The 12,500-nt window shown below is 44.6% G+C and overlaps 1 protein-coding gene across 2 annotated transcripts in view; it reads left to right on the forward strand.

Annotated features, from left to right (window-relative positions):
* Nucleotides 1–12,500, forward strand: part of LOC135542432 (zinc finger protein 385B-like) — a 148,540-nt gene that overhangs the window by 116,665 nt on the left and 19,375 nt on the right. For both annotated transcript variants that reach the window (XM_064969370.1, XM_064969371.1), the window contains one exon: nt 1,965–2,075. In XM_064969370.1, the coding sequence (XP_064825442.1) occupies nt 1,965–2,075 (111 nt within the window). The remainder of the gene's footprint in view (nt 1–1,964; nt 2,076–12,500) is intronic.

A 12,500-nucleotide genomic window follows, 5' to 3' on the forward strand; every position in this document is an offset into this window, starting at 1 on the left:
TCATCTCATACGTGTTTTTACATACATTTTTCAAACATTCTAATTTCAATAGCTCCTTGGTCATGTGACCTACTGACTTCAAACACGGTTCAGAATGTCGACTCAGTGGTCCTACACATTGCACATCCTTTAGTACTATTACTATTGAAATTTTAAATTTAGAAAGATTAATGTAAAATGTGTGAGATGAAAATGGACAAACTAAAGGTGTCCACTGAGTGAACATTCTGAACCTTAGGTCATATGACCAATGAGCTATTTAAATTCAAAAATGTAAATAAATAATTTAAAATAGTGCGAGATGTAAATCGACAAAGCAAAAGTGTGCAAAATGTGTGTCTATGCCATCGGGTTAGCTACAACCAGTTTTGAAAGTTTTAGGAATAATGGTTAAAGACCTATTGAAATTAGAACATTTTGATTTGTCACTATGTTGACAGTCCCTAACTGCTGTTGGAAAGCTGCAGGCAAATATCAGTTGAATATCCAACCTGAAACACTCTGTACCTCGGTGGCTATAGCCTGTGTATACATGGGCAGAGAAGCACAGGGCAGTTATCCTAAATAGGCCCATGATTAGGCTATAGGTTAGGCTATAGTTTACTACATTGAATAGTAATAGGCCTACATATTGATCACACATATTTCACCGTCTGAAAATCTTCCCACTCCTAAAGGATAGGCTATGAAAATAGCTCAAGAGAAAGTGCAAGTGTCTCCAATTCTGCTCTCTTCAAACTACATCTGCACATATTTGGCTGATTTAGCCCAGTAATACAATGTAAGGGCCATGTCAGAATCTCTGGTATTTTAACTTATTTCTTAAGTTATTTTTGCACATTTGATATCGCCTATAGGGCGCAAAATCCCTGGGAACATGGCAGGCAAGTGAGCTAAGTCACATACGCCCAAAATAACATTGTGGGACTGCGGTTGGGTTTTAGACCAGTTCTTGCAGTAGGGAGTGGGAGTCCGACAGAAAGCCAGCAGGTGCGGGCGGGAGCAGGATGAAGAAATCGGTCCAGCGCAGATCACTACTGTGCACCATGACAATGAAGCCTGTAATGTTAGAGCTGTTGTTTTACTGTGTCAGTCTGAACAGTAGGGAATTAGCTTGGGAATCTGAGAGATCAATAGCGTTACATTGACATACTGACTAATATAACTCACATTGCACTTAAAAAACATCCGAATATCAATCTTCGATTGTATCCAGATGGTTTCATCATTTGATTCAGGTCTAGTTTGATTGAGGCAAAAATGATGGTACATCAACTGGCGAAAGCTTGCCAGGTTCATTTACTTCTGAAACATGACAACACAAAGGCTACAAAACTTTTCCATACAAACAACTGCTGTTAGATAACGATATGAGGTGGTTATTCCAACGTCATGACACTACTATCTGACAGATAACTACAGGCTAGGGCTGATCTGGCTGTGGTGGCTACTGTAATTTATTCATTCACCTCAGTCGAAAGGGGATGAAACATTAGATAACGTTACATGTCAGTTACAATACTAGCTCAGCAGCAGTTACCAGCAGTTACCTTGCCAGTTACATCAGTCAACTAAAGAGTAGCAAGTACACACTGAACTATGTTCAAACTCTTCCGTGTAGGTCCAGCCAACCTTCCAGAAACGTTACCTTCCCACAGCCTGTCAGCCTGCTCTGTGGTGTCCGGTCTGATAAACACTCCAAAAGAGCCTACCCGACCCCTCGGAGGCGTCCACATGTCACATTTTGTATCACATTCCAACTATCAAACTGGGGGGGACAGGAATGCAATTTCAGAATGTGTGTGTGTGTGGGGGGGGGGGGGGTGTAATTGGGGGGGACATTTCCCACCTGTTGCCAGTCAAAGTTGCGCCCCTGCTCTCACACAAATACATACTCTCTCTCCTTTTCTCTTTCTCCCCCTTTATTTTTAATCTGGTCTCTATGTGCTCTGCTTGTTTTCCAGATGGACCCTGTGCAGAAGGCCGTAATTAATCACACATTTGGAGTCTCCATCGCGCCGAAGAGAAAGCAAGTTATTTCCTGCAACATCTGCCAACTGCGCTTTAACTCAGATGTGAGTACATGGGAATCCCTTCTCTCTCTCTCTATCTCATGGACAGCTTTGTGCATTGTCATTTGTCTTCAGGTAGCTATATTAAGTGGTGTGAAGTGTGTGTTCCCCAGACAGTCTACTCTAAAGGTTCAGGGAGTACGATAATGTATGATTAATACAATTAATGATATCAAGACATCTATTTGCCGGCGTCCATATTAGGACAAATGTAAGTTGTCAGTAAGTTCTCTGACAGTCAGTCAACTCTATAGGATGTTATAGATCATGCAGAAGGGGATTTTTTTTATGTGTTCTTTATTTAACGAGGCAAGTCAATTAAGAACAAAATCTTATTTACAATGACGGCCTACCCAAGCCAAACCCTTCCCTAACCTGGACGACGCTGGGCCAATTGTGCACCGCCCTATGGGACTCCCGATCGTGATACAGTCTGGTATCGAACCAAGGGTCTGTAGTGATGCCTCTAGCACGGAGATGCAGTGCCTTAGACTGCTGTGCCACTCGGGAGCTAAAGACAGTGGGGTGGACATGGGAATTGAACCACTGTCTCTAGTGGGGCGATTTGCTATTCGTTAACATACTTCTTGTTGTGTCTCCTGTTTAATGCCTCTTCAATTGACAGCAGCTGGGCTCTATTGTCCTCGGTCCAAGTGTTTTCCTCTCTCATACTCTCGCCAGACATGTGAAATGACTGAGGGTGTTTGAGACTGTTGTAGACAGGCAGCGTTCAGGAGAACTTAAGTGTTGCAGTGTTTAAGTATTGTGGAGTTGACATTCTCTGCCCTATGTAATTAGGTAGCAGTTATTGACTCTGAATGGCTCATCAAATAGATGCAGTCAGAGAGAGAGAGAGTGACAGAGAGAGGAGAAAAAAAAGCGAGATCTTGTGAAATAAGCCCTACTGTGGAAGAGGAGGGTTCCACTGTCCTCCACTCATCATGATCATAAAATCAAACAAACCACAGCACTATGGGCGAAACAGGACTTGGATCATTGACTTTTAAGTTTCCTTACCAACTCCTTTGGTACATAATGGAAGTTTCAAGGGAGAGTATTAGGGGAGGTTCTTTCTTGTCAGTGCGTTTCAATGATTATCCAAGAATCTTTCGTTTCTACTGAACTGTAGTGCTGAACTCTTATTCCTGACCTCTTCAGTGTTTCGGAGCAAGAGTGCTGATCTAGAGATCAGTTTTGTATTTTCAATCATGATGAATTAGAAAACATGGACATGGTGGGACCTGATTCTAGATTAACACTCCTTACTCTGAAACGCTTTAAGAAAGAAGTTGGTTACTATGTGTCATGGTTACTGTGTGATTGAGAGCATAGCTGATTGAATATCAACAACATTGCAGAGGCATTCCACGCCAGAATACCCAAAATATAATTATGATGTTTTGCGTCTTCCCCAAATTAAATTCATAGAAAGGTCCGGGATTCAATCCGCAATGTACGTTTTAAAGCCAATGTTCCCGTGTTCGCAGAGACCAAATTCACAGTAAATGCTGCAAATGGCAGATTTGGTCACTGATAAGTGCCTAAATTGGAACGTAGTGGCTGTAACATTCTCTACAGTACATGATGTCGGAGCCCAGGGTCTCCACTTTACAGCTCTGTATACTATTCAACTGACAGCTGTTCTAAACTTGAGCAGCAAGTGCAACAAGAAGATGCCCCCATCCTCACAGCAAATTGGGCTACTTTGGCAAATATTTTGTTGTCTGAGTGAGGGGAATGTGCACTTCACATTTCCGTATTATAAAATTCATGTAATTTACAGTATCAATGTTTATGATCACTATGTTTGATGCACAGTTACAAGGATGACATGGCATTTTTCCTGTGTTGTTCTTAACAGAATGAGCCTGTTTGTCGTATTTTGGAGAAAATTTGCCATGGAACACTCACTTGAATGCACTCATGACTCCATTCTGTGTGCACCAAATGTGTTATCTCTGAAGTGCCTTGTGAAAGGCTATCACTGTAAGATCGTATTTTATAGCTAGTCATGTCAGCAATTGAATAAGCTTTCAAATGTTGCCCACCTGACCCAGATTGCGATTTATAGTGGGCTGTTTTTGGATTGCGTAAACAACAGTAATTGTGTGATGGTGGGGATGCAGGGCTGTGTTCCAAACAAAAAACTACAAGAATGCTTGCTTCAGTTCCTCAATGGCACAGCTCGACGAGCAAAAAAATCACATATTAATTAAATTACTTAAGAACTGTGCACACTTTGAAGAGTTGTGTGGCCACTTGGAGATACCAGTGAGACGTCTAATACAAACCCTTTGTAACGGTTCTCTTGAGTTGAAGGAGAGGCGGACCAAAATGCAGCGTGGTTTCTATTCATGGTTCTTTAATAAAGCAAAACTATACATGAATAGACTAACAAAAACAATAAACGTGGGAAAACCTAAACAGCCCTATCTGTTGCAAACACAGAGACAGGAACAATCACCCACAAAACCCAACACCAAACAGGCTACCTAAATATGGTTCCCAATCAGAGACAATGACTAACACCTGCCTCTGATTGAGAACCATATCAGACCAAACATAGAAATAGACAAACTAGACATGTAACATAGAATGCCCACTCAGATCACACCCTGACCAAACAAAACATATAAACATACAAAGCAAACTATGGTCAGGGTGTGACAGTACCCCCCCCCCAAGGTGCGGACTCCGGCTGCAAAACCTGAACCTATTGGGGAGGGTCTGGGTGGGCATTTGTGGCGGCTCTGGTGCTGGACGTGGCCCCCACTTCACCATAGTCTTAGTCCGTCCCATTGTCCACTTCCGTGGCCTCCTAACCATGGCAACCCTTCTAAATGACCCCACTGGACAGAGGGGCGGAAGCTCTGGACAGAGGGGCGGAAGCTCTGGACAGAGTGGCGGAAGCTCTGGACAGAGTGGCGGAAGCTCGGGACAGAGGGGCGGAAGCTCGGGACAGAGGGGCGGAAGCTCTGGCAGCTCGGGACAGAGGGGCGGGGGCTCTGGGGCCTCTGGGCTGAGGGGCTCTGGCGCCTCTGGGCTGAGGGGCTCTGGCTGACTGGCGGCACTGGCGGCCCCTGGCTGACTGGCGGCCCCTGGCTGACTGGTGGCCCCTGGCGGCACTGGCGGCCCCTTGCAGACTGGCGGCACTGGCGACTCCTTGCAGACTGGCGGCACCTTGCAGACTGGCGGCACCTTGCAGACTGGCGGCGCTGGGTAGACTGGTGGCGCTGGGCAGACTGGCGGCACTGGCGGCGCTGGGCAGACTGGCGGCACTGGCGGCGCTGGGCAGACTGGCGGCGCTGGGCAGACTGGCGGCGCTGGGCAGACTGGCGGCGCTGGGCAGACTGGCGGCACTAGCGGCGCTGAGCAGACTGGCGGCGCTGGGCAGACGGGCGGCACTAGCGGCGCTGAGCAGACTGGCGGCGCTGGGCAGACGGGCGGCTCAGGCGGAGCTGGGCAGACGGGCGGCTCAGGCGGCGCTGGGCAGACGGGCGGCTCTGGCGGTGCTGGGCAGACAGGCGGCTCAGGCGGCACTGGGCAGACTGGCGGCTCAGGCGGCACTGGGCAGACGGGTAGCTCAGGCGGTGCTGGGCAGACGGGTAGCTCAGGCGGTGCTGGGCAGACTGGCAGCTCAGGCGGCGCTGGGCAGACTGGCAGCTCAGGCGGCGCTGGGCAGACGGGTAGCTCAGGCGGCGCTGGGCAGACTGGCAGCTCAGGCGGTGCTGGGCAGACGGGTAGCTCAGGCGGCGCTGGGCAGACGGGTAGCTCAGGCGGTGCTGGGCAGATGGTTAGCTCAGGCGGCGCTGGGCAGACGGGTAGCTCAGGCGGCGCTGGGCAGACGGGTAGCTCAGGCGGCGCTGGGCAGACTGGCGACTCTGGCAGCGCTGGAGAGGAGGAAGGCTCCAGCCGCGCTGGACAGGCGGGAGCACCTGTAAGGATGAGACGGAGAGACAGCCTGGTGCGGGGGAGCTGCCATCGGAGGGCTGGTGCGTGGAGGTGGTACCGGATAGACCGGACCGTGCAGGCGCACTGGAGCTCTTGAGCACCGAGCCTGCCCAACCTTACCTGGTTGAATGCTCCCGGTCGCCCTGCCAGTGCGGCGAGGTGGAATAGCCCGCACTGGGCTATGCAGGCGAACCGGGGACACCATGCGCATTGGAGACCAGATGCGTAGAGCCGGCTTCATGGCACTTGGCTCGATGCCCATGCTAGCCCGGCCGATACGCGGAGCTGGTATGTACCGCACCAGGCTATGCACCCACACTGGGGACACCGTGCGCTCCACAGCATAACACGGTGCCTGCCCGGTCTCTCTCGCGCTCCGGTAAGCACAGGAAGTTGGCTCAGGTCTCCTACCTGGCTTCGCCATACTTCCTGTGTGCCTCCCCCCAATACATTTTTGGGGCTGCCTCTCAGGCTTCCTTGCCAGCCTTGTTCCCTCATATCGCCGGCTCCTCTCTCCGGCTGCCTCTGCTCTCCTAGCTGCCTCCACCTCTTCCCATGGAAGGCGATCCTTTCCCGCCAGGATCTCCTCCCATGTGTAGCAACCCTTGCCGTCCAATACATCGTCCCATGTCTATTCCTCTTTGCGCCGCTGTTGCTGTTGCCCGTTACCACGCCGCTTGGTCCTGTTGTGGTGGGTGATTCTGTTACGGTTCTCTTGAGTTAAAGGAGAGGCAGACCAAAATGCAGCGTGGTTTCTATTCATGGTTCTTTAATAAAGCAAAACTATACATGAATAGACTAACAAAAGCAATAAACGTGAGAAAACCTAAACAGCCCTATCTGGTGCAAACACAGAGACAGGAACAATCATTTACAAAACCCAACACCAAACAGGCTACCTAAATATGTTCCCAATCAGAGACAATGACTAATACCTTTGATTGAGAACCATATCAGGCCAAACATAGAAATAGACAAACTAGACATGTAACATAGAATGCCCACTCAGATTACACCCTGACCAAACAAAACATATAAACATACAAAGCAATCTATGGTCAGGGTGTGACACCCTTGTCATTTTTTGTCTTATGTTGCACCTACCCTAGATATCCATGAATTCTTATTATATTACTGAATGTATCTAGAGTATTTTCATATTTCGTTATTGACAAATTCTGCGAAAAGTACAGTAAATGTAAAATGCACATTAAACCAACAGTGTAATATGTGATGTCTGGACTATCATTAAATGTGAAGACATATTGAAATCAAATCAGTTCTCTAGCTTCAATTATTACGTTATTAAACTAATCCCGTAAACATTAATTAACTTGGAAGTCAGGGCACCACGGCAAAATGTTTAGAGTTACAGAGTTATCATTTCCCGAATATAACTCTAATTACAGTCTTCCATTAATGATGACTAATTGTTACCTTCTATCAGTCTCATCTGATCGTCGTAAAATTCTTTATCTGCACAAACCCTAGTTTCAATAATGAATCAGCAATATACAAATTGGTTTAATTATGTATTTACTAACTAACTAAATAATCACAGAAATACATCAAAAACAAACAGTAGATATTGGTTACTAACAATGATAGAAAGTCACAAGTGAGCTAAGTCGATATGACAGCTTGGTAGACAAAGGAAAGGGGGTGTGGACTGAGAAAGAGCGGGAATTACAACATGGATTCACTACACACAGTCTATAATTATATTAATTGAAATGCTAATCCTTTGCCCATGAACGGCCGCTCATTCAAAAAGAAATTGCAATTTATATTTACGCCCATATCTCGTTGTTGTTTTCTCTGTTGGAATCCTCGATTGAGAGTCTCTGGTTAACTTTAATTGAAGTCACAAAGTATTTTGTGGTTGTAGGTGGTTAGAATGGATACTTCAGATGTTCTCATGGAATAGATGCTTCGACCTTTGTTGGTATTCTCGTCCTAGGTTTATGTAATTTCTAGCTGCAGTCTAGTAATTTGTGTCGTCTAGAATTTCTCACTTATTCTGTAGTGAATTGATAGTCTCACAGTTTAACCATTTCCAGCTATGTAGCCAATACTCCACGTGGGATGGTTTTCTAGTCTTCGTTTGTAGGGGTCTGAACCATTCTCAACCATAGCTCATGCTGGGGTTTGCTTAGTCTGATGTGAATTCGGTCATCCCTCTCCAACCAATGTCTCTTCACTTGGGTGGGGCCACTGAGTCAGCATAAAATTACTTCTGAAAACAATTCTCTTATTTAGAAGGCTAAAATTACATTTAATCTTTTCACAATTAGTTTCATATTTAAACATTTCAAATGCACAACAATTCCATGTGAATCTGAATGTGAATCTGAACTAGAATGTGTAGACTTTCCAAGATATAATTTATGTTGTCCTATCATCAGATATTATGTCCCAAACAACAACTGATCTGACATCATATTCTTTAAGTACCAACGGACACTTTCAACTGGTTGGATTATTTCTATAATAGAAATATTACTCCATTCCACAACCTTTTTATGTTACTGTATTGCAAAGTCTCTCTCTGTGGTAACAAAGGATCTTTGAAAGTCCATCCTATAGAATGGAGAGAGAGAGAGTTTTGGTATTTATGGAGGGGTCGTAAACCGGTGGGGGGGGGAGTTGGTTTTATGACCCTCACCCAACAGGGCAAAGTCATGACAAATGTTTGGATTCAGTCTTGTGTCAGGTGAACTGTTGTGTCCTCACCTTTTGGTTTAATAATTTCTCCATAATCTCCAAAGTGATCCCTTTCAATTGCTACCATGGTTATGCATATGCTTCTCATATATATTTCAATTTGACCCTTTCCAATACTCACACTCATATTACAGATGGCGTCCCGAGTAAGGCCAAAATGTTTCTAACTTTAATGAATTATTTCTCAAATGATTTTGGATACAGATTTCAAATGTATGCCAAACACCCTTCCCTCCAAGGACCTTTCTACAGATTTTAAAGAATATCCAAAACATCATGATTATAATTTGGCCAAACCGGCATGCATTTGCCCTGCATTATTGATCAAAGAGAATTAAAAATATATATAGAAAGTCAGAGGCTGGAAATATATAACCAACTAATACCATTTTTTAAGGATTGAAGGCTCTCAGTGTCACTCTGAATGGGCCTTGTCAGTTGCTGTATGAAGTCTAGAATCAATAGCTTTGTCAATTTTATATTGCCCTTCATCTCTCTCCATGCAAAACCATGCCATTTCATATTCCCTCACCCCACTTGTCAGGCGATTCAAACCCCACAGGCTGTGTGGTGGCCTCTGGGAGGCAGGTAGAAAAACAGAGGTACAGTGCATTCGGAAAGTATTCAGACCCTTTGACTTTTTCTACATTTTGTTACATTACAGCCTTATTCTAAAATTGATTAAATTGTTTTTTTCCCCTTCATCAATCTACACACACTACCCCATAATGACAAAGCAAAAACAGGTTTTGAGATTTTTTGCTAATTTATAAAAAATAAATATTGAAATATCACATTTATATAATTATTCAGACCTTTTACTCAATAACATTGTTGAAACACCTTTGGCAGTGATTACAGCCTCGGGTTTTTTTGGGTATGAAGCTACGAGCTTGGCACACCTGTATTTGGGGAGTTTCTCCCATTCTTCTCTGCAAATCCTCTTAAGCTCTGTCAGGTTGGATGGGGAGCATCGCTGCACAGCTATGTTCAGGTCTCTCCAGAGAGGTTTGATCGGATTCAAGTTTGGGATCTGGCTGAGCCACTCAAGGACATTCAGAGACTTGTCCCGAAGCCACAATTGCATTGTCTAGGTTGTGTGCTTAGGGTCATTGTCCTGTTGGAAAGGGAACCTTCACCCCAGTCCGAGGTCCTGAGCGCTCTAGAGCAGGTTTTCATCAAGGAGCTCTCTGTACTTTGCTCCGTTCATCTTTCGCTCAATCCTGACTAGTCTCCCAGAAACTGCCACTGAAAATCATCCCCACAGCAGGATGCTGCCACCATGCTTCACCGTAGGGATGGTGCTAGGTTTCCTCCAGACATGACGATTGGCATTCAGGCCAAAGAGTTCAATAATGATTTAATCAAACCAGAGAATCTTGTTTCTCATGATCTGAGAGTCTTTAGATGCCTTTTGGCAAACTCCAAGGGGGCTGTCATGTGCCTTTTACTGAGGAGTGGCTTCCGTCTGGCCACTCTACCATAAAGGCCTGATTGGTGGAGTGCTGCAGAGATGGTTGTCCTTCTGGAAGGTTCTACCATCTCCACAAAGGAACTTTAGAGCTCTGTCAGAGTGACCATCGGGTTCTTAGTCACCTCCATGACCAAGACGCTCCTCCCCCAATTGCTCAGTTTGGTCGGGCAAACGGCTCTAGGAAGAGTCTTTGTGGTTCCAAACTTCTTCCATTTAAGAATAATGGAGGCCAATGTGTTCTTGGGGACTTTAAATGAGGCAGACATTTTTCAGTACCCTTCCCCAGATCTGTGCCTCGACACAATCCTGTCTCTGAGCTCCAAAGACAATTCCTTCGACCTCATGGCTCTTAAATGCACTGTCAACTGTGGACATTATATAGACAGGTGTGTGCCTTTCCAAATCATGTACAATCAATTGAATTTACGACAGGTGGAATCCAATCAATTTGTAGAAACATCTCAAGGAAGATCAATGGAAACAGGATGCACCTGAGCCCAATTTTGATTCCAAAGCAAAGGGTCTGAATACTTACGTAAATAAGGTATCTGTTTTTTACATTTAATATATAATATAATATATATATAATTTCAAAAACCTGTTTTCATTTTGTCATTATGGGGTTTTGTGTGTAGATTGATGAGGAAATTGTTTTATTTAATCAGTTTTAGAATAAGGCTGTAACGTATCAAAATGTGGAAAAAGTCAAGGGGTCTGAATACTTTCCGAATGCACTGTATTGTCATATTTCTGAGGTGGACTGACAGGTGATTAGTGTCATTTTCATTAGGACACACAATGGAAAACAAAAATGAGCTTTTCTTATTGGACGAGTCTAAGTAGTCCCTCCCTATTTCAGGCTGTTTTCTTCAGTTTGGTGCCTAATGAACACGACTTTGTTTCAGTAAGGATGCATGGAGGGACAGAGACCTGTTAAAGTAGACAGCTAATGGAGGAAACCCAACCAATCAAAAATTCAGTAGTGTTTGCAACTTCCTGACATCCCACAAGTTTGCCTCATGCGCTTTGGTTAGGGCTGAATATAATTACCTTTGACACTGAAATATGACACTGTGTGTCTGTGTGCCCGTGTGTGTGTGTGCGTACATGCATGCCAAACTTGGTTAAATACTTTTGAAATCATTATAAATACGTTAGCTGGGTTTTGAGATTGCCTGGCACAATGGAACCAATAAAATAGTCACAAAAGTGCAAACTTCACCTCACCTTCTGCACTTGAAGTAGGCTAAAGCAAATGCTAAAAGTATTTGAAGGGTTTCAAATAGTATTTGAACCCAGGTGTCTGGCGCGTGCGTGCGTGCGCGTCTGTGTTTGGCACTACAGATTAAAATGTGATTGATATAATCCGGTTCCATGTGTGTTCCCCTCAAGGCACGTACTCTGAGTGAAGATCTAACCCCAAGAATATTTCCCAAATGAAGCGAGTGAAGTTAGATAGCAATTTACAGCATTAAATCCGCTGCCACTTTTATTGTATTTTTGGGGGTGAAGCATTAGTGAATTGAAAAGGAATACGATAACCACGGACACTTTGATGTATTACTTCTGTGTCTGAGTCCCACATGGCACTCTATTCCCTATTTAGTGCAAGACCAATGGGTTCTGGTCAAAGGTAGTGCACTTTATAGGGATAGGGTGCCATTTGGGACGATACCTAAATCTAGACGGCAGAGAATAATCAGATAGGATAGAAGCTGATTCATTGAAGAGAAGGAAGAAGCTTTTATTCACTGAAAAGAGGAACCCTTGTCCTTTCTAAGGAAACTTTATTGAGTAGTTTTATATGTAGGATTCTACTATACTTGTAGAGTCTCTAAACACTACAGCTATCGTGGCATCCAAAGAAATAAATTCAGCAAAAAAAGAAACGTTCCTTTTTCAGGACCCTGTCTTTCAAAAAATAATCCATAAAAATCAAAATAGCTTCACAGATCTTCATTGTAAAGGGTTGAAACAATTCATGAACATGCACCTGTGGAATGGTCGTTAAGACACTAACAGCTTACAGACGGTAGGCATTTAAGGCCACAGCCATGAAAACATAGGACACTAAATAGGCCTTTATACTGACTAAATAGGCCTTTGTACTGAAACACACCAAAAGAAAGATGCCCAGGGTCCCTGCTCATCTGCATGAACGTGCCTTAGGCATGCAAGGAGGCATGAGGACTGCAGATGTGGCCAGGGTAATAAATTGCAATGTCTGTACTGTGAGATGCCTAAGACAGCACTACAGGGAGACAGGACGGACAGCTGAT

Source organism: Oncorhynchus masou, chromosome 6 (genome assembly GCF_036934945.1).
Source record: "Oncorhynchus masou masou isolate Uvic2021 chromosome 6, UVic_Omas_1.1, whole genome shotgun sequence".
Lineage (NCBI taxonomy): Eukaryota > Metazoa > Chordata > Actinopteri > Salmoniformes > Salmonidae > Oncorhynchus > Oncorhynchus masou.